Here is a 22,172-nt window from a genome sequence, read left to right on the forward strand (position 1 = left end):
GGACAAGTAGGAGGAAGAACAAAAAACAAAATTGCAAAGAGCAAAGCAGAGTAATCATTTCTGATAAATTTTGAGCTACTATGATAGAACATGTTTTCGTTCATCAAAGGACAGTGACGGAAAAATATGAATATTTTTTTAGATTAAAAATGTACTTCTTTCTGAGAATTGTATGTTTTGAACAATGTGTTTTCTATTTTTCCGTGTATTGTTTACTGACTGCTTGAGAGTGTATATCATTTTGATCACTTTATTTATGATTTGAGAGCAGTGTTTGATTTTGAACACAGGTAAAACTGTTTTGAGGCAAATGTTTCATTTTGCGGGAGGAGTCAGAGGTTATGTAAATAGCGCTTGAAGATGAGGTTTTGTGTTTAATGTTTTCAGGAAATGGAGCAAGGTTTCAGAAATTGTGTTTTAGCAATTGAGAAAAACTGTAATTTAATGCAACCCCGCTAGAATGACGCCATCATCCCTCGGCCTGGTACAACCTTCCACCAGCAGAGAGCAGTGTTACACTTATAACCAACCGACATACTTTTTATTTTTTTTACAGACACAGCAGATACAAGGTGAATCTTTGATCCTGTAGCTGTCTGTGTCTGTCTCTTTCTAGAAAATGAACCACTGAACAAAATGTAGCTTTATTGACAGTGCATGTCAGAGCAAAACCAAGCCATGAGGTCGAAGGAATTGTTCGTAGAGCTCCGAGACAGGATTGTGTCAAGGCACAGATCTGGGGAAGGATACCAAAATATTTTTGCAGCATTGAAGGTCCCCAAGAACACAGTGGCCTCCATTATTATTAAATGGAAGAAGTTTGGAACCATCAAAACTCTTCCTAGAGCTGGCCGCCCGGCCAAACTGAGCAATCGGGGGAGAAAGGCCTTGGTCAGGGAGGTGGCCAAGAACCCGATAGTCTCTCTGACAAAGCTCCTCTGTGGAGATAGGAGAACCTTTCAGAAGGACAACCATCTCTACATCACCTCCACCAATCAGGCCTTTATGGTAGAGTGGCGAGACGTAAGCCACTCCTCAGTAAAAGCCACATGACAGCCCGCTTGGAGTTTGCCAAATGGCACCTAAAGGACTCTCAGACCATGAGAAACAAGATTCTTTGGTCTGATGAAACCAAAATTGAACTCTTTGGCCTGAATGCCAAGTGTCAGGATCGAGGGAAAGATGAACGGAGCAAAGTACAGAGAGATCCTTGATGAAAACCTGCTCCAGAGTGCTCAGGACCTCAGACTGGGTCTAACAGGACAACGACCCTAAGCACACAGCCAAGATAAAGCAGGAGTGGCTTCGGAACAAGTCTCTGAATGTCCTTGAGTGGCCCAGCCAGAGCCCGGACGTGAACCCGATCAAACATTTCTGTAGAGACCTGAAAATAGCTGTGCAGTGATGCTCGCCATCCAGCCTGACAGAGCTTGGGAGGATCTGCAAAGAAGAATGGGAGAAATTCCGCTAATACAGGTGTGCCGAGCTTGTAGTGTCATACCCAAGAAGACACGAGGCTGTAATCGCTGGCAAAGGTGCTTCAACAAAGTACTGAGTAAAGGGTCTGAATACTTATGTAAATTTTATATTTCTGTTTTTTATTTCTATTAAATTGACCTCTGACCTTTTTGACATCAAGCTAAAACATCACTACGAAACACCACTAGAGCATAACTGAGGATCTCATTCTACGGCTTTTGAAAAAACAACACTTCTCTGAGTGAGAAATTTAACTGATCTGTGTCTACCACACCCTTTCCTTCCTTAGTCCTTCCACTTTCTACAAAACAACACAAATAGGGTAACACACGTGTGCGCACACACACACACACACACACACACACGCACACATACAAACTGCATTCTAAGTATCTGCTTTCAACTAACCGTGTCTATGCCTGTTATGACCTGGGTGAAATGGCTGAGATGAATAAAGCGATGACCCCTAACAAATCTGTACTCTAGCTCATGTCAGCTTGCTCTGAATCTACCTTAGGTTTCATTCTGACCGAGGCAAAGCATTGAATTAATGATTGGTTTGAAAAGGGCAAAAAGGTCTGAAAAACAAATATCCTGTGGCCTTGGCAATGTGTACAAGTGTAGGATCTTAATTTGATCACCCTGTTGTGCAGGAAATGCACATTTATAGTGTATAAGGTTTAAAAAGGCTTCTAAAGTTTGTAATTTCCACTTTAAAATGCCAGACTTGATTTGCCCCAACAAAAATGTATCAACCCCTACAAAAATGCCCATTAATTATAATCCACACAATAATTCACATTTCCTGTTGCTGCAGGATTATTCTTCTGCTGTGAGAAAGGGATCAAATTAAGATACCACACCTGTAGCACTTCAGTTTCATTCAAGAGAGAGGCTTTTAGTGGTGCAGCAGTCTAAGGCACTGCATTGCAGTGTTGAGGCATCACTACAGACTGGGGTTCGATCCCAGGCTGTGCCACAGCCGGCAGTCCCACACAATTGGCCCAGCATCATCCGGGTTAGGGGAGGGTTTGGCCGGGGGGCTTTCCTTGGCTAATTGCGCTCTAGCGAGACTCCTTGTGGCGGGCCGGGCACCGACTTCAGTCGTCAGTTGAACGGTGTTTCCTCCGACACATTGGTGCCACTTGCTTCCGGGTTAAGCGAGCGAGTGTTAAGAAGCAGCGCGGCTTGGTGGGTTATGTTTCGGAAGACGCATGACTCGACCTTCACCACTGCCGAGCCCGTTGGGGAGTTGCAGCGATGAGACAAGATCTTAACTACCAATTGGATATCATGAAATTGTGGAGAAAAAGGGGGTAAAATTACAAAATAAAAAAGAGAGCGGCTTTTAGGGCTCTGAGCCTTTCATGGATGGCAGGGGGTTTGCACAATTATCACATTGACTCATGAACTGAATTGTCATTAAACACCATCTTCACTGCAATATCATGATCAGTATATAGTAGATCTGACTCGAAAATGTAATCCAAAGATTGTTTGTGTTAAGCGTTTCGGTTTCTCTATTTCGAAGTTGGTTAGCATGTTAGCTGAGGCGTGCACTGATTGGAGTCACCTCATTGGTCAGTATGTGTTAAATCTGTGCTGGCGAGTCATCCCATTGGTCAGGATGTGTTTCACCTGTGCTGGCTCAGTGCATCAGTTGGAGAGGAGATGTTGGGAGAGCTACACCCCATGTTAGTTAGCCAGGAAGCCAGAGTTTTGTTTTCCCTTGCTCCATATTGCTCCTTTAGTTTGTTTTCTCTGGGGTAAATTTAATGGGCACTCATGGTGTGTGTCTTTTAGAAACCCCTTAGTTGTTTGACAACTTTCAGTGGACGCACCTTTTGAAACTTTTTCTGTTTTGGTTGTTGAAGTGACTTTTTGTTTGTTCCCTTTTCTGTGAGCGACATTTTCAATTTGTCCTTTGGGAAGGGGGATACCTAGTCAGTTGCACGACTGAATACATTCAACCGAAATGTGTCTTTAATCAATGTCATCGGCTCCTGGGGAGCATTTGTTGTTGGGGGTTAACTGTCTTGCTCAAGGGAAGAACGGCAGATTTTCACCTTGCTGACTTGGGGATTTGAACCAGTGACCTTTCGGTTACTTGCCCAATGCTATCAACCGCTAGGCTACCTGCCGCCGTGGTGTGTGTGAGTGAGACACATTTTACAAACAAAAAAACTGTTCAGAGGACATTTTCTTAAAACCATCTTTATTCTCAAGATCCAATTCACATTACGTGCAAATAGCATCATAATCATGAGGATCCAAATTCATAATTATTCTAGTTTTTGTGCAACTTGTCTTTTCTTCCAGGGTACCCAAGTCAAAGCACTGTCTTTCCAAAACAGGTCAGATTCAACTCCATAGGCAACGTTGTGTGCAACACGTTTCAATTTGGTACAAAAACACTACACCCACAGACTCATTCTCAATCAATTACACTAACACCACACACTGCAAGCTCATTCTCTTTCTCTCCAAAGACTTGTCATCCAATATTCTGGATATCATTGATAAACGTTTACTACATCATGAACAGCAAATTGTTGGTATTTGTCTGCTAAAACAATAAGACAAGAAAACACACAAGTAAATCATTTGTTATTCTTTTAACAGTGAGTGGATTTGCTTGGCTGATGTTGGTGATGCTTTCAGAAATGGAGCTGGTCTTTATTCAAATTGTCCAGCCCAACTTTGCAGTATAGTATATGTTGAGTTCAGAGGAGGCTGGTGACGAGAGGACGGCTCATAATAATGAATGGCGTGAATGGAATGGTATCAAACACATGGAAACCAGATGTTTGACGTGTTTGAGACCACTATTCATTTCATTACAGCCATTACTATGAGCCCGTCCTCCTTATTTAAAGTGCCACCAGCCACCACTGATATAGTTCCATACAGTAACCAACAGATATTTTGTCAAGGTGAAACTAACACTTCAATCCGTCTATGAATCTTACTAGTTCATGATGTTCACATAGTTATATCTAAAGCAAATCTAGAACAGTATGTCATTGTGGTTTTGCAATGAAATTGAGAGAGAGTTTTTTCCCGTTATTTACATAAAACAGTAAAATGTTCATAATGCATACAATATCTGTAAAAAATTCTGCAGTCTGAAAATATACATCCTTTTATCCTCTGTAGTACTGTAAAATAGCTTCTTTTCTATTGGTGCAACATTTGTTATTGTTTTGTAACTGAGTTATTAAGAGTGACCACTCTTACGAGAGACAATACCACACTGGCGCTTTAATAAGTATCTTGTGGAATAAGGTGACATTCGGCAGTGTGCATGTTTGAGATCAACTACAGACGACTACAAATCACCTTGCATTCCAAATAACTACTCATTATGTGATCAAGACTAGCCATTCTGCGCCGCCGTTGCCTGTCTCAAACGAATTGCCTCAAATATGCTGATTGTCACAACTCATTCTAGGGCCATTGACTTAGCCCGTGTCCCCATTCAACTTGTGAACCAGGAAGTAATTGGACCCTGCGCCACTTCCTGTTTGATTACCTGTCTGTCTCTCTGTGATTGTCTGTGCATTGTTAACTGTGCAGTTTGTGTGAATTGTGAGGTCCTAGTCATTTAAACACTGCGAAGTCTATTGCTTTATGAAAGGCATCACTTTTACAGAGAAAACACAAGCTGCTTTGAGGAGTAGTGTGAAGCTTATAATAGTTGGATTTTTATGCAGTTTATACATTTTTTTAACTGTTGCAAACAAACCACAATATCATACAACGTTTTTAAAAAGAAATATACAACCAAAATAAAGAGGATTTTTTTTTCTTCTTATCATCAAGTTTTTCTCTGTACCCTGCTGATGTTGCATCATCATTTTTTTGTATTAATGTGGCAGCTAGGGGTGTAATGGTTCACCAAACCCACAGTTCTGTATGTATTGTGGTTTTGGGGTCACGATTTCATTGGGTTTCGGTACAGTGGGGAAAATGAAAGGCTAACATTTACTGTAGATCATTTTTGTTTATTTAAGAAAATACAAAGTGTTGGTATTCCTGATTCCATACATGATCATGAGTCATATGAATACCAACACAGGAATACCAACACAGTATTTTTTTTAAATAAAAACACACGATTACTCATCAACAACAACACTAAAAAGTACAATTAATGTGTGAAATCAATATGTAAATATGGCTCAGACATTGTATATAGAGAGACCTTTGCTATAATGTTTTCTTACAAAGACACAAAGACGCGCACTTGTGTGCCTCTCAAAGTGGGCACACGATACTTCTCATTTCCCACTCCGGGTAATGTGATGGGCTGTCACTGTTAAGTAGCTATCTGTTGCCCTGGAGGTTCATCCATCTGTAGTAAGCGCAACACAGGGTATATTGGCCAATTCATTGACAACTTTGTCTTTAGCTTGCTTGTATAGAGCGAGTACTACCTGTTTGCTGAAATGGGTGCAAGAGTGCGAATTTCGTAGTGTCTCAAGCACTTTCATGAGGTGCTGAAACCCGCTGTTCTCAACCACCAAGAATGGGCGCATAGTCGTGGCTATAAACATACCTATCACTCTTAGAATTTCTTTGGCCCGGTCAGAATCAGTTGCGGGGGGCTGCTTGAATGCAGAGGGGAGACAAAATAGTTTAGTTTTTTTGCGTTTCCGTTTTGCTCCTATGGTAAGAATACTGGGGTGATGTTGGCGTAAATGTGTCAACATGTTTGAGGTGTTGGCAGCTGCATAGGCTATTCTGGTTGAGCAGTGGCGATATACTCTCTCTGTCCACCGCCATTGTAATCTACTGGGAGACCAAAATGTTCCCAAACTGGAGATGATGGAGAATGCTCCTGGTGTATCGACCACACCACTCGCCATCGTACAGAACTAGCTCCCGGCTGCGCCTCACAAAAGGACAGTTTGAAATGTGGCAATTAACATTCTAATTTTAATTGGCCTACAATGTGTGCATAGGCTCTAGTTGTTTTAACGGAATAGCCTGAAATGTTTTTTTTTTTCAGCTCAGATTTACTCAAGAGGCATACAACGCAGCGTAGGCATAGCCTATAGGCCTAGTAGTTTATTGTTTTAAGATATTTTTTATCTATTCATTCGGGTTCACAGTGTGGACCGAACGGAGGTCCCCATACCGAACGGTTCCGGTATAAATAGTGTACCAATACACCCCTAGTGGCAGCGATTCTCTCCTCTGACTCAGAATTCCACTGACTGTGGTCAACATAGAAAGGGTTTGACCCCCTGACTCTACCCACATGTCATTCATACAGGCATGAATCAGCCAATTAGCAAGTATCATAGCAACAACCAGTCCTTATGAGAGGATCATCATCATGATCACTTTCAGTAACTCACATGTTGAGAATATAATATGACGCTTGAACATAGTTAAATAGTTCCCATGGAATCTTGTGAGACAGCAGGAGGAATTTCTGCCTGCGTCACAGCTCACAGTGTCTGTCTGTCTGATTTGTCCATCTGCAGCTCAGGAACTACATGCCATGGTGACAACAAGAACATTCTCTCTGTTTCTATAACGCTCTGTTTCATGATGCGAGTCTACACTCTAGAATGTGAATGAGAGCCGGAAGCATGTTCTAGGTTCTAGAAGAAGTCACTGATAGCCAATCAGATCAGGTTATATCATGCATCCTGGTTCCGGGAAACAATCCAAAATGATTGGATGAATTTTTTGGCACTGCATGAGTGGCATCATGAAAAAAAGAGCGCTATTGAACGGCTTTAATCTTTTTCTTGACTTCGTGTCAAAGTGTGCTTTTATATCTGTCCTGATCGTTTAGGTTTAACACAGAAGAGGAGAAACAAGCCCTCTTTTAGCTAGCTCTTTCTACGTGGATGAGTTGTTTAGTGTTGTGCCTTGCCATTGTTTAGAAATGTACCTAGGTTTACTCAAGGTGGGAGCTTGTGGTTTGAATCATAGAAATAGAATTAGAATAACCATCCCATTACAGAACAATGACTTGACTGAGAATGTCTGCTCTACTATTTCTATGGTGTTAATGATGTGAGTACAGTAAGAGTGTATTAGAATGGCAGCATTGAGCAGGTATAGATATAGGTCTCACAGAACACCAGCACCAGAGGGACACCTATATGAAAGCTACTACACATCCCCTGACTGGGGAAGTCTCGTAGGAAGAGAATACGAAAAGGAAGGGAATAATGCAGGTTAACTGGCTTCTGCTGTCTGTCACTGTCTTGTACAGTACTGACCTTCTCAGGGTTGGTGGAGTCAGAACTCAATAATAAACTGGAGTAAAATGAAACAAGTTGCATGGTTCATATGACTGATTGAACGAGCGCTGTCGACAACAACAACTAGACATAATCACCAAGAAGCCGACTGACTGACTGTACAATAACACAAAAAACCTATAGAGAAGTAACTGAGGAGAGGTGAAACATTTACAAAATAAAAACCAAAAGAAAATGCTATTCACATGTACCCGCATCGTAAGGGATGGTTCCATCCATAAAAACTAGGCCGAGAAGCTAGGCTATACCAAAGCTATGGAATGAAATGACTCAGTAGTGCTAATGAGAGCTCCAACGTGTCCCAAGACGCCTAGAGCCACTCTGAGGCCCACTGTCGTAGCCCCCGACAGGCGCCCACACACACCCTGACCACACACAAACACACACACCTTGGCAGGGTGTGTGCGCGCGCGCGCGTCTGTCCCTCCGTCAGTCCTCAAAGACCTCTAGGAAGAGTGGGGGGAAAAGTTCATTGGGGCACTCCACCTTCATATGCAGGAAGCGGGAGGCGTGGCACGCCCCGATCATCCGCAGGTCCGTCACCTTCATCAGCAGCTTGGGCCAGAATTGCGCCACCTTGTGTTTGCGGTAGTTGATGTAATGTTCAAAGGCCAGAAGGAACTCCTCCTGACAGCGCTCAATACGGTCCACGCTGGTCAGCCCCGGACGGTCTGGGGAGGGAGGGAGAGAGTTTTCATACTGTACTGTATGTTAGTACTGTCGCGTAGATGGAAAAAGACTATTCTAATCCAACCCTAATGTACAAACACAATCTCATTGGAGATAGAGACTCTATACCTTTAAAACTCAATACTTGTATTAATCGGATGTCCTGTAATCTGTTGCTAGCTTGTTTTAATCACTCCAGGGGTTACATGTGCGATAGATTTACAGAACATTCGATTTATAAAAGTATTGAGTTTTGAGTATGCTACAGAATTATTAGAACAAATAGCAGATTGGCTCGCATATGCCATTGATTTCACAACAATAAAAGTCAATGCAGACAATCTGTGCATGGGGATATGATGGATCGATGGCTTCCAAAACAGAGAAGGTATTGTCTTAGAGACGGAGGGAGGGAGGGAGGGAGATGTGTGGCCCCAGCACAAAGCTATTGATTTTGAATGTCAAACCCCCGGACGGCTATTGTAGTCTCATCATTAGATGGTTTCCTTTCCTAGGGTGGGCTCTGTAATCCCTGATGATTGCTATGTAAAAGATTAGCTTAATGGGTTTAAAAAGACCTCTGGTGGAAGTTAACAGCAGTATTGACGTGTGACTGACTGTGGTTAATCACACATGAAAACAGGCCGGCACACACTGACTTACTGGCTTTGGGCTTTACTGACTGTTTTATACACTTACCAAGGTTTTACTGACCGTTTAATTGCAGTAATGACGTGTGACTGATTGTGGTTAATCAAACATGGATGGCTGACACTGACTTAACCGACTGTTTCATTGCTTACCGACTGTTTTGTTACAGGTCTCACGGGAGGTTGGCTCTTGGTTTTATGTGGTAAGCCACAGGAACTACAGGCTCTTTGCTAATCATTTATTGTATATTAATAAATATATATAATATATCAATATTTATTGTGTACAAGTTAAGTGTATATCAGAAGTAATAAGTAAGGGATAATCAATGAGGGGCTATGCGTTCTATGGAAAATAATGAACGACATGGAGTTGCATTATTTTCAAGAGAACGCATAGAGTCCCGAGTTATCCCTTTTATACCATGGCTATAATTTAACACATTTGCTGCTAGAAATATGTTCAACATTCACTGAAGTAGCCACCAAGTTTACTAGATAGCTAGCTACAGTATATATTGTGGTAACCAAACAAACAGACTTCCTAGTTTAGCTAACCAAACCTTCAGTCCTAGCTGGCCATTATGAGAATCGAATTCAACAATGCCAATTTGTATTTGTAACTCTTTAGCTGTTGCAAAGGCAGCAGCTATTATTCCTGGGGTGGAAACACATTAAGGCACTTACATTACATATAAAACAACATTTAAAACAGTACATCATATAACATTATTATACCACTACATATCTACAATACAAATGTATAATACCACCATACAACAATATTACTTGTAACTTTGTGTGTGTCTCTTCACAGTCCCCGCTGTTAAGTAAGGTATATTTTTATCCGTTTTTTAAAATCTGATGCTAGTGCTTGCATCAGTTACCTGATGTGGAATAGAGTTCCATGTAGTCATGGCTCTATGTAGCAATGTGCGGTTCCCATAGTCTGTTCTGGACTTGGGGATTGTGAAGAGACCTCTGGTGGCATGTCTTGTAGACATGGGTGTCCGAGTGTGATAGTAGTTTAAACAGACAGCTCGGTGCATTCAGCTTGTCAACACTTCTTACAAAAACAAGTAGTGATGAAGTCATTCTCTCCTCCACTTTGAGCTCTCCTCCAGATTGACATGCATATCATTCATGTTAGCTTCCTGTGTACATTTAAGGGCCAGCCGTGCTGCCCTGTTCTGAGCCAATTGTAATTTTCCTAAGTCCCTCTTTGTGGCACCTGAACACACGACTGAACAATAGTCCAGATGCAACAAAACTAGGGCCTGTCGGTCCTGCCTTGTTGATAGTGTTGTTAAAAAGGCAGAGTCGTGATTAATTATGGATAGACTTCTCCCCATATTAGCTACTGATATGTTTTGACCATGACAGTTTACAATCCAGGGTTACTCCAAGCAGTTTAGTCACCTCAACTTGCTCAATTTCCACATTATTCATTACAATATTTAGTTGAGGTTTAGAGTTCAGTGAATGATTTGTCCCAAATACAATGATTTTAGTTTTTGAAATATTTAGAACTAACTTATTCCTTTCCACCCACTCTGAAACTAACTGCAGCTCTTTGTTAAGTGTTGCAGTCATTTCAGTTGCTGTAGTAGCTGACATGTATAGTGTTAAGTCATCCGCATACATAGACACACTGGCTTTACTCAAAGCCTGTGGGCATGTCGTTAGTAAAGATTGAAAAAAGTAAGGGGCCTAGACAGCTGACCTGGGGAATTCCTGATTCTACCCGGATTATCTTGGAGAGGCTTCCATTAAAGAACACCCTCTGTGTTCTGTTAGACAGGTAACTCTTTATCCACAATATAACAGGGGATGTAAAGCCATAACACATACGTTTTTTCCAGCAGCAGACTGACCGAGAATGTCAAAAGCCGCAATAAAATCTAACAAAACAGCCTTTCTATTATCAATTTCTCAGTCAATCATCATTCATTTGTGTAAGTGCTGTGCTTGTTGAATGTCCTTCCCTATAAGCGTGCTGAAAGACTGTTGTCAATTTGTTTACTGTAAAATAGCATTGTATCTGATCAAACACAATTTTTTTCAGACGTATACTAAGGGTTGGTAACAGGCTGATTGATCAGCTATTTGAGCCAGTAAAGGGGGCTTTACTATTCTTGGGTAGCGGTATGACTTTTGTTTCCCTCCAGGCCTGAGGGCACACACTCTCTATTAGGCTTAAATTGAATATATGACAAATAGGAGTGGCAATATCATCCTCTATTATCCTCAGTAATTTTCCATCCAAGTTGTCAGACCCGGTGGCTTTTCATTGTTGATAGACAACAATAATTGTTTCACCTTTTCCACACTCACTTTACGGAATTCAAAAGTACAATGCTCGTCTTTCATAATTTGGTCAGATATACTTGGATGTGTAGTGTCAGCGTTTGTTGCTGGCATGTCATGCTTAAGTTGGCTAATCTTACCAATGAAACAATCATTAAAGTAGTTGGCAATATCAGTGGGTTTTGTAATGAATAATGTTTTCAATTCGACTTTTGCTTTCAAAAGCAGCTCAAACATGTAAGAATGTGCCATTGAATTCTACAGTGCAAATATTGTGCATTATAGGGAAATAATGCACGCTCTAGAATGCCCTTCAAGCCAATAAGAAACAAGTATTCAACAATGCCATGGTATAAACATCTATAAGCACATAATATCGCTAAATCTACACGTGTGTAATGTACGTTTCATGATATATCGTTAATGTAAAACCTCTTTCTACATACGTGACAAGGGGTTAATATGGCGTGCTGTTAGACTAATTCTCTATCTGTTTGAACTCAGGGGCCACCCGCTCTCTTACTGTCTCACCCACAATGTATTCCTATTTCCTACCGAATCTACTTGTAATGTAACCTACTGGTCATCTTGCCAACTAGTTCAAGATTAAAATGTCCAGTTGTGACCAAATAAAAATGAATAACAATACAAAATAGAATATTAATAAAGAACACTCTTTTGGAATTTTTTGAATTCACCAAATGTTTTAAAGTGGCACCTTTTAAAGGATATCTTTGAAATTAACTATCTGTAAAAAAGCTATATCTTCTATATTGTCAGCTTACAAGTGGATAAAACTGTTGCAAGACTGTGGCCCCTCAGTTTCAATGGCCATGACCCCTTTAAAACGCTTTTAGGAGTATTTGTCACAGTGGTGATATAACCCATAAACCTGCGTGTAGAGAAAACAAAGGGCCAGATGTCTGGTAGTATGGTGAAGTACTATGCAATCTGATACACGTCAAATCAGTTTTGTTGATCTTCTGATCTTGTGTGAAAATAATGTTCTATACACTGATCTTTACAGGGAACCTACTGATCGTAACAGTTTGTTGAGGGCTGACAGTAGTCACCCACTTCCCTTGAAAAATAGTTTTCCCTACAGCCAATTTTGTCGAATCAAAAGAATTTGCAAAAAACAATCAGATTTCGACAGAAATATGGCTGAGACGCAAAGCAAATTCAAGGAGAGGGGGTACAAAAATGATCAGATTAATACTGCCATTGAGAAAATTCAAAACCTTCCCTGTAGCTCAGTTGGTAGAGCATGGTGTGTGCAACGCCAGGGTTGTGGGTTCGATTCCCACGGGGGGCCAGCACAGAAAAAAAAAATTATGAAATGAAATGTATGCATTCACTACTGTAAGTCGCTCTGGATAAGAGCGTCTGCTAAATGACTAAAATGTAAAACAAAACGAGACATGAACCTTTTTCAAGGTCAGTCTCGCAAAAATAAGCATTCTAACTACCCGCTATTCAAAGTGCTCTGAACAAATTAACGGAATCGTTCACAAACATTCTAAAATCCGATGATAGTCTCGGTAATGTGTTTTCGGACCTTCCCTTGGTCGTATTCTCGCGGGGCAGAAATCTCAGAGACCAATTGGTACACTCTGATTTACCACCCCAAGATATCCCTGACCATCTATTTGTGCCCCTATTGGATGGAAATTACAAGTGTAATGGCTGTGCTCAATGCAATGGCACTTATAAATGTAGATCCTTCAAACACCCCCAAACAGGGAAACAGATCCCAATCAAAGGTGTTATTACGTGCTCCACTAAGGCAGTTATTTATCTTATAACTTGTCCTTGTGGTAAAACTGATGTGGGTAAAACAAAGCGTGAATTAAAAGTACGTATCTCAGAGCATCGTAGCACCATTAGGTGCAAAAACTTGACTTACCCAGTTGCGGCCCACTTTTTGGAAGCAAACCACTCGATTTCGTCTCTGCGTTATATTGGCATCGAACATGTCCCCCTCCCGAGGAGAGGGGGTGACCTTGATAATTTATTGTTAAAACGAGAGGCTGCCTGGATCTTTAATTTAAAGACCCTTGCTCCCTTCGGTCCCAACGTAGACTTTGATCTGAAGCCATTCTTGTGATTATTGTGACTTTGCCATTGTAATTGTTTGTAAGCTTATGTAGTCTAAAATGAATCTATGATCGTATGCTATCCATTTGTTCTTTTGTATGTCCTTTGTATGCCATTTTTATATTTGAGAATTAACCAATGATATTAGGCCAAACTTGGCCATGATTACAGACACCTGTGTGTGTGTGTCTTTTGACACTATATAAACGAGTCACCCTGCAGTGTTTGTGATCATACCCTGATGAAGACAGCTTGTCTGTCCAAACGTTGGACATCTGAGCTCTTAGAGTGTGCGGCTCTCCTTTATTTTCAAGTATGGTGAAGTAAAAAGTGTGTGTGTGTGTGTGCCGGCAAGATTGTCTCCCTCCCTCTCACCGGAGGACAGGAGGATGACGGTCTGTAGCAGAGCGACCTCAGAGTCGTCCAGGTGGAACGAAGACAGCGATAAGCCCAAATCAAAGATAGCGTCCGACACCACACCCAGGCCTCCGTTCTTCAGCTGGCCGCGGGTCACGGCCATCTCTCCGTTAAGCGTCAGCGTCTCGCTCTCGGGGTCATAGCGAACGGCCGCCCGTAAAGACATGATCTCCATGCAGCAGCCTTTCAATAGGATAATCTGGTCTTCACAAGGCAGCTGGGAGGAGAGAGACAAACACAGAGAGCAAACATTGTTATAGATTTTTTTATTTGCACATAAAAGATGAATGACTGATATGATTTTAAGAATTAAAAGGGAAAATAGGAGAATGTGCAGGAGAGGTAAAACTCCAGAAATTATGTTAATTATTATACATATATTAGTGTTAGCATTATTACAAACTGAACTCTGTACATCCCGTGGTATTTTTTATTTATTAGCAATTTTTTGAACATGGATAATTTCAGTTTAGTTTAATATATTATTAATTATGTAGATTTTTTAAAGCTTTACATGTTGAGACCATTTCTAAGTATTTTATATATTTTTTATATGAAAGACAAGTAGAAATGTAGCTCTAAACAAGAACATAATTCACAAAATGTATATTTAACTATTAACAAAATATTTAATTCATTTTACATTTTTAGTTTGAAAATTTTCTCTCATTTTATTTTTTATTTTAGTGAAATTGCTTATGCTATTGATGTATTTTTTTTTTTACTTTTTGTTTCTGTTTAAGTTAGTGTTTTATAACCAATGTGTCACGTCCTGACCAGTAAAGGGGTTATTTGTTTTTATTAGTTTGGTCAGGACGTGGCAGGAGGTATTTGCTTTATGTGGTTCAGGGTGTGTTTGAGTATGTGTTCATGTAGAGGGGTATTTGATTTATTAGTCCGGTGTTTTTTGGTTAGTTCTATGTTGTTAGTTCTATGTCTGTGCTAGGGTATTGTATTTCTATGTTTAGGTATGGGGATTGGGGCCTTCAATTGGAGGCAGCTGTCTATCGTTGCCTCTGATTGAAGGTCCTATATTTAGGAGTGTGTTTGTTTTGGGAATTGTGGGAGATTGTTTCTTGGTTTGCTGTGTGCCTGACGAGACTGTCTAGTTCGTTTGTTTTTGTATAGGTTGTTTGTGTTTTTCCTTCTTCAGTAATAAAAAGAAGATGAGTGTACATTTTCCCGCTGTGTTTTGGTCTACACCCTACGACACCCGTGACACAATGTCTTTATTACCATCCTCAATAATAAATAATTAGGAATTCAATCATATAAAGAGAACAAAAATATGAAGCACATCCCCCCCCAAAAAATATATATAGCTTGATAAGAATTACATTTTTTATTTTAGTTTCAATAAAGTAAAACAACCTTGCTTACGTACCTCACAGAACATAGGCAGCTTTTTGGCAAAGTCCACCACTCGGGTAATGGCGGGGGTGATAATTTTTGTAAACTGACTGAAGGCTTCTATGTCCACTTTGCTCCCTTCAGGTGCATTTATGACCGGCGCTTGACCAATGTCCTCGGGCTGAAACGACAAAAAGAAGAGGGAGGATGTAGGTACGTTCAACAGGGCTAGACAGGGACAGACTGCTAAAAGACCACAAGACAGAGTGCACCCTATATAGTGCAGTACTTTTTTAACATAGGGCACTGGTCAAAAGTAGTATACTATCTAGGGAGGACGGTGATAACTCAGATGCAGCTAGAAAGATAGACAGACCACACACAACACGTTCTCCTCTTTTTCCAATAAGCGTGAGACAGGTCAACGATTATAACAGCATAACACGAAAACAAAGTGGATGGCGTTTCCACTGTGACCATTGTTCAAGAGGGACAAGGAGGAAAGGCGGAGGGAAACTTAAAAAGGAGGGAAAGTGCAAAGTGCAAGCCATTCATTTTCTCGTACTCAGTTGGCAGAGTCTTTGACTAGGGTTATCCACTGATACGGTATTATTATTGTTATTATTATAACATATTCAACTACTTGCCTTCTGACCAGAAGTGACATAAGAGCGATAGAGAGTAGAGCAAGTGCATAAGCAAAGAGCCCAGATTGAGTTGAGTAGCAGAGGACAAAGCACTGTGTACAGCACCCCCAAGATTCTGTTGCTTTGGCTTTAAATCACTAATTAATAATAATAATAACATTATCCCTTTAAGAGTCCTTCTCCCCTGTATGCCTTTCAACTGTCACAGCTTGCGGAGAACTAGCTACATATTGTATACACAGCACTTAAAGCTATATGGGGCATTTTAGAGAAGTGGTTCAAATTGCTGTCCCCAGTCAAAAAAATGTTTCTTTTTTAGCAGAAACTCTTCAAACCTAGGACATTTATTAACATAATGATCTATTTTAATTCATGCCAAGGCAATAACACACACATTGTTCAATTAATATAGTACAAAATCATGGTTTATATACCCATGTCTATTGAGGTGGATGTTCCACACACTGATTCCTAAAATGCATGTTTGAAAATAAAGTCATACATGATTTTTGTAATATTTTTAACACTATTATTTCACTAGAACATATTGAGTTGTTTTATTATTAAATTGAAAGATACTGCTCTAATTAATCTATTTAAAAAAATATCTTTCTCTGAAAAATGATTTCCCCACATTGTACTGTGTGTCACGACTGAAACACAGACTGTAGAATGAACGGGCCTTTTAAGCCACATCCCTACAATTATAACCATGAAATGGGATTGCATCCCTCTCCATCATGGCCCCATGATGTGTCAATAATATATATATGTTTTTTGGATGTCTAAAAGATAGCTAACTAGCCATATGGTAGCTATGGGGATGAATTAAAGTCCAAAATACATTTAAATGGTCAAAACTGAAACTGCCACAACCGAAACAATTTGCTTCGTTTTGGTATTGACATCATTGTTTTGGTAATTGACACTTGATTGTTAATCCATTGTATTCCTTCACATCTCTTGAAAAAAACATTGATATGATCATCTACATTAAACACATAAACCCTGGAAGTCAAAGTAATGCACTGCATTAGATAAAACCGCTTCTTTTGTCTTTAAATGGATGACATGATATTGTAGTGAATTCGGGGGGTATTTCATTTAACCTTTATTTAACTAGGCAAGTCAGTTAAGAACAAATTCTTATTTACAATGACGGCCTACTGGGGAACAGTGGGTTAACTGCCTTGTTCAGGGGCAGAACAACAGATTTTTACCTTGTCAGCTCTGGGATTCAATCTAGCAACCGTTCGGGGTAACCCAGACCGGGACTCGAACCCAGCTCCAGTGACTATCAAGCCAATATCTTAAACGTTATGCCAAGAGGTCTAAATGTTGGGTTAAGGTTGCTACAATATGGTATACAGTGGACAAGTTCCTCAGCCTAATCCCTCCCCCCCAAAAAGTTACACAACGACATGTCCAAATCAGCCAAAGTGTGTACGACATAGGCTGCATTTACACAGGCTTCCCAATTCTGATATATTTTCCATTAATTGGTCTTTTGACCAATCACATCAGATCTTTTTCAGAGGTGATCTGATTGGTCAAAAAAACAATTAGTAAAAAAAATATCAGAATTGAGCTGCCTGTGTAAATGCAGCCACAGTGTGCGTAAAGCTTGGTCTGTGAATACAGGCTCAGTCCATTGGTCAGTCCATTGGTCAGAGCCTGACATTGATGGTGAAATGTTCCTCTAAATTAAATGTAAATGTTTTGAAAGTCAAGTTAAAAATCCTCTTTTTACTATATTCCACATTTTGAATAACATTTCTCAAATTAATCTGTAATAGAAGGTTAATCAAAATGATCAATACCGTACACGGTTCTCCCTTAACAGAAACCTTTTCACTGTTTCGGTAGTGAATCATTTAGTGCCTGGTAAGGAATTCAGGAAACAATTTAAAATATGCAATACAAAAAGTGTGTGAGTAGTAGATATGTCTAAAAATAGGATCCAAATTAGATATTTTTTTCAAACCCCAATTTGAATGACTCATATACAGCACTGTATTTTAACACTAGCCCATAATATAATAGCTAGCTATAGCAGGTGCGATTTGAAAAGCGTTTTTATAGTATTTAAACTCAGTATTATATTTTGTCTATTAGTTCTTACCTTGGTTTCCTTCACCCCCACTGCACTCTGGTCAGAAGTATAGAATAAATTACATGTTATTTCATTAAGTAGCATTGCTTCCTCGACCTGTTGGACAATCAACAGAGATTGTGAAGAACGTTTCAATGAGGAACCCGTGTCAAGCCAACTAAAAAAAAAAAAAAAGTTTAATTAAACTGAGGAAAGGTAGATGACAGACAAGTAAGTGCGGAGAGAGAAAACAGGTGAGTAGTACACAAAATGCAAAGTGGAGTTTCCATGACAAGATTTAGGCTCAGGCTGAAGCATCTGTTTTATACTTATAAACTGATATTTAATTATAGGTATTCAGGTTCCAATTTCGTTCAAACTTTTTTATTTATTTATTTTTCAGATCAAAATCATACTGATGTATGTCAACGCTCACAAATAAGTTTATCAAAGCTGACCTACATTATGATAATATAGCGTCATTTAATACTACAATACTAATATAATACTATATAACAATATATCCTGCACAGGGACTACGGATGAAAATTAGCTGTTTAGCTGAATCTGGAACTATTACTAATTAAAAACATCAAATAAATGACAATTCAATTAAATAAATTACAATTACATCTTTCTGTGCATGTAGCCTCTCAACAGTCTACAGCCGAGGCCTTGTAACCTCTACATGGATACTCCAGGAAAGAGTCAAAGAAACTGAGACAGACTTCAATCTGCAGAGGACGATTAGACTTTATGGAAAATAAAATAAATTGGTTAAAATGTGAGGAGTGAAATTATAAGGTAAGTACTACACTACACAGAGAGAGTGAAAGAGAAAGAAAGCGCGAGATAACAGTTATTTGTTTTTAGTATTTGTTTAGATGATTAAAGAACACTGCTTTAAAGGGGAGAGAAAGAAGAAAACAAGAGGAATGGATTGTTCCGTTTTAAGTTAGTGTCTGCTGCGTTGAAGAACACACTTTCTCCAGCGTCCAGCTAATTCTCCCCATTCTACAAGGAGATACAAAAAACATGGACATATTAACATTGGGAACAGTGGTGGGTTGGGGATGGGATGGGAGGTAGGGAAGGGGACAAGAGAGGGATTGTGGGAACTGGGAATGTTTCACAGAACAGACATGGTTGGTTAGACGCTGTCAGTCACGGAGGAGACGTCTCACCAAGAACTTGCGTTTCTGTTTCCAGTGGTTGCCCTGGGCGTTAGTTGACATGTGGGCCTCGGTGACCATGCGGATCAGGTCCCACTCCTCCTGGGACGGCTCAGGCCGGTCCCACACCGTCTTCTGGAGCTCCTCCTTCCGCCGCCGCTCACGGTTCTCCTCGATCAACTTCCGCTTGGCGAGCCGCTTGCTGTCGTCCAGCACCACTGGGAGGGGAGGAGGAGGAGGGATCGGGAGGAAGGGTGAAGTGGTAGGGCAAGGGAGGGTCAAAGAGGGGGGCAAGGAGTCACGAATGAGGAGGGGATTAAGAGGGAGGAAGGGTGGGGTTTTGTCAAGTATCAAGCGAAAAAGAAGCGAGAGAGTAAGTCCACAATTTAAAACACATAGGGGCCATACCTGCGAACAATAAAACAGTTTAACCCTCTATGGCATGAATTTTTATTTTGGGGGGGAGAGATATTTCACCCCATTTTTTGGGAGCTTGGGGGTCCCTGATAATATATCCATCATAAAATGTGTCTCTTTTTGACAAAGCACACTCTGATTTCCTATTCTGTGTGGAACCTCAGGAAGCAGTTGCTGGTGGAAGTGAAACAGAGGTGGACATCACATTTCTGGCACTTGGCTTTTGGTGTACCTGTGCATCCTGGTACCTTGCATCTCCCCTTCTTTTCAGCCATAATCATCCAGTGGGCTGTAGCATCCAGTAGCACATCAGAGACCGGAATTAGAGCAGCGGGTCCTTTTCTCCTCTTCTCCTCATACTCACCAGCAATTGTGGAACTGGGACGACCTTTCTTGAGCTCCAGACTCTTTCCACTTTTCAAATCAAATTTTATTGGTCACATACAAGTGGTTGGCAGATGTTAATGCGAGTGTAGCGAAATGCTTTGCATAGGCCTTCAGCGATGTATGACTTGAAGGTATACAGCTTAATTTGTTCCTTCTTTGTCATGCCAGTGCCTTCACAATCTCTTCGGTAGAGCAGCCAGGTGGTCACGATGATCATATCCAGGAAGTGGAACACCAGCCAGTGAAACCACTTCTTTGATCTGATTTTGTTCCGGTACAGTGCAATCAGTGAGTCAAGCAGACCCACCCCACCCATATCCTTGTTGTATTCTTTCACCACTGCAGGGCAGGGGACTTTGGTGATCATCTTTGGCTTGCGATCCCACATGTCAACCTCGGTGACTGGGTGGGCTCCTGTGTAATCACTCAGAAGGGTCACTGAGCGGTTATCGTACCACTTCACAACGACGTGGTGGTTTCTCCAACCACGGCCATCTTCTGTATGGCCCCATACAATTTACAATACATACAAGATACAATTTAAAACATATGCACTCTGCCTCTGATATTTACACTGATATTCTCATCATATCCGTCATTAAAAAAAGACTGTCAATAAATAAATAAATAATAATACAAATTCAAGTAAAAACAGAGAAAACATGATACAAATGATAGACATTGCACAATAAAAAGAGGACTTTTTTGGATCTAAGAATGTATTAGCTTTTTAGAGTACTTGTAAAGAGTAACATTTAACAATGAGGTTGGTTGGCAGTCTGTATCTGTTATGAGGAGTCATGACATTAGTTAACCCTATCTCTGTACTCTGAAATAGACAGGTTAAGCAGCTCTCCGTGATGAGCCACCTGGCAGGCCAGGCACAGTCATAAAGTTCAGTAAACAGATCTCTCAGGTAGATTGGAGTGAATATATAGACACATATTTTGAGCAATCAGAAGTAGTGCTAGTTATTTAATTTGTTATTTTTATTTTGCTGCGATTGGAGTGGTAGTGAAGAGGGAACATCCTCTATAAAAAGTTATTCTGGGGATCTCAACTAAGCAGAATACTACTTACAGTCTGTTGCCATGCCGACAGCGATGCACTTCTTGAAGCGACATTCCTGGCACTGGTTCCTGGTCACCTTATCGATGATGCACTTCGCCTCGTACTTACACGCGTACGTTGGGTTCAGGTTCTTCTGGATCGTCCGCCGGAAGAAACCCTTTGGAAAAAAGATAAAAGGAATGTTTCAAACACAATGATCTGCAACATTCTATCTGTCTAAGTTCAGGTTGGTGGCAGTGGTAATGGAATATTTATTTGAATTGAATTATCATCTCTTCCCATTAACTGAATTTCTCCTTTTTAATTGATACTAGTGAAACCATGTCAGGGAGTTAAGTGTTGGTATTATTACATATGTCCAGTGTTGGTATTACCTTGCATCCTTCACAGGTGATACAGCGATAGTGATATCCTGTAGCTTTGTCCCCACACACCACACATAACTCGTCCTTGTCCAGGTAACTAGGGATGTACCCTAACAGAAGAGAAAGATATGAAATGTAAACACACCATATAGGCCAGTGATGATCCGTTAACAGGGACACAATTTCATGGATACAAACAGCATTAAGAAACAACCAATTCCGTATGTCAGGAATGCCTGTATCGTTGGCAGAGAAAATGTCCCTATGAGATAATAAAGTATTCATTTACTACTGTCTGACCACAAGCAGACCACTGAACATGATATTTTTAGACAAAGCAACTTAGAAACAAAGATGTGAATTCCAACAGATGTATTTAAGATTGACATCATTCATTTCAACACAAAGTTCTCCAAAAAGGCCTAAAGTGTGTAGCATTAACAAGTTAAGAAGCAGCGTTAACAAGGTAGGATTAGTGAGGGAGGTGATCCAGCCCGGACACACGAGCAGGGTGAACGCAGGTGGGGGGTAGGAGGGGTAGAGGTCAATAAATGATCAATACTAGTCGAGGGAAGTCAGGGCCAAGTCATCAACCGGCACGCTCCAGCCTTCTGTTACCCTTTCTGTAGGCCTTCTCCCTGCACCAGCAATCAATACACACACACACACACACACACACACACACACACACACACACACACACACACACACACACACACACACACACACACACACACACACACACACACACACACACACACACACACA

The 22,172-nt window shown here is 40.5% G+C and overlaps 1 protein-coding gene across 10 annotated transcripts in view; it reads right to left on the reverse strand.

Annotated features, from left to right (window-relative positions):
- Positions 1-3,677: 3,677 nt before the first annotated feature.
- Positions 3,678-22,172, reverse strand: part of thrb (thyroid hormone receptor beta) — a 129,377-nt gene continuing 110,882 nt past the window's right edge. For 6 of the 10 annotated variants that reach the window (XM_014142425.3, XM_014142421.3, XM_045693589.2 and 3 more), the window contains 7 exons: positions 21,414-21,514; positions 21,049-21,196; positions 19,177-19,382; positions 18,023-18,109; positions 15,288-15,434; positions 13,862-14,120; positions 3,678-8,434 (listed from right to left, as the gene is read on the reverse strand). In XM_014142425.3, coding sequence (XP_013997900.3) covers positions 8,193-8,434; positions 13,862-14,120; positions 15,288-15,434; positions 18,023-18,109; positions 19,177-19,382; positions 21,049-21,196; positions 21,414-21,514 — 1,190 coding nt within the window. In that variant the 3' untranslated portion in view covers positions 3,678-8,192. 10 annotated transcript variants of the gene reach the window in all.

Source organism: Salmo salar, chromosome 14 (genome assembly GCF_965601325.2).
Source record: "Salmo salar chromosome 14, fSalSal1, whole genome shotgun sequence".
In the NCBI taxonomy this organism is placed as follows: domain Eukaryota; kingdom Metazoa; phylum Chordata; class Actinopteri; order Salmoniformes; family Salmonidae; genus Salmo; species Salmo salar.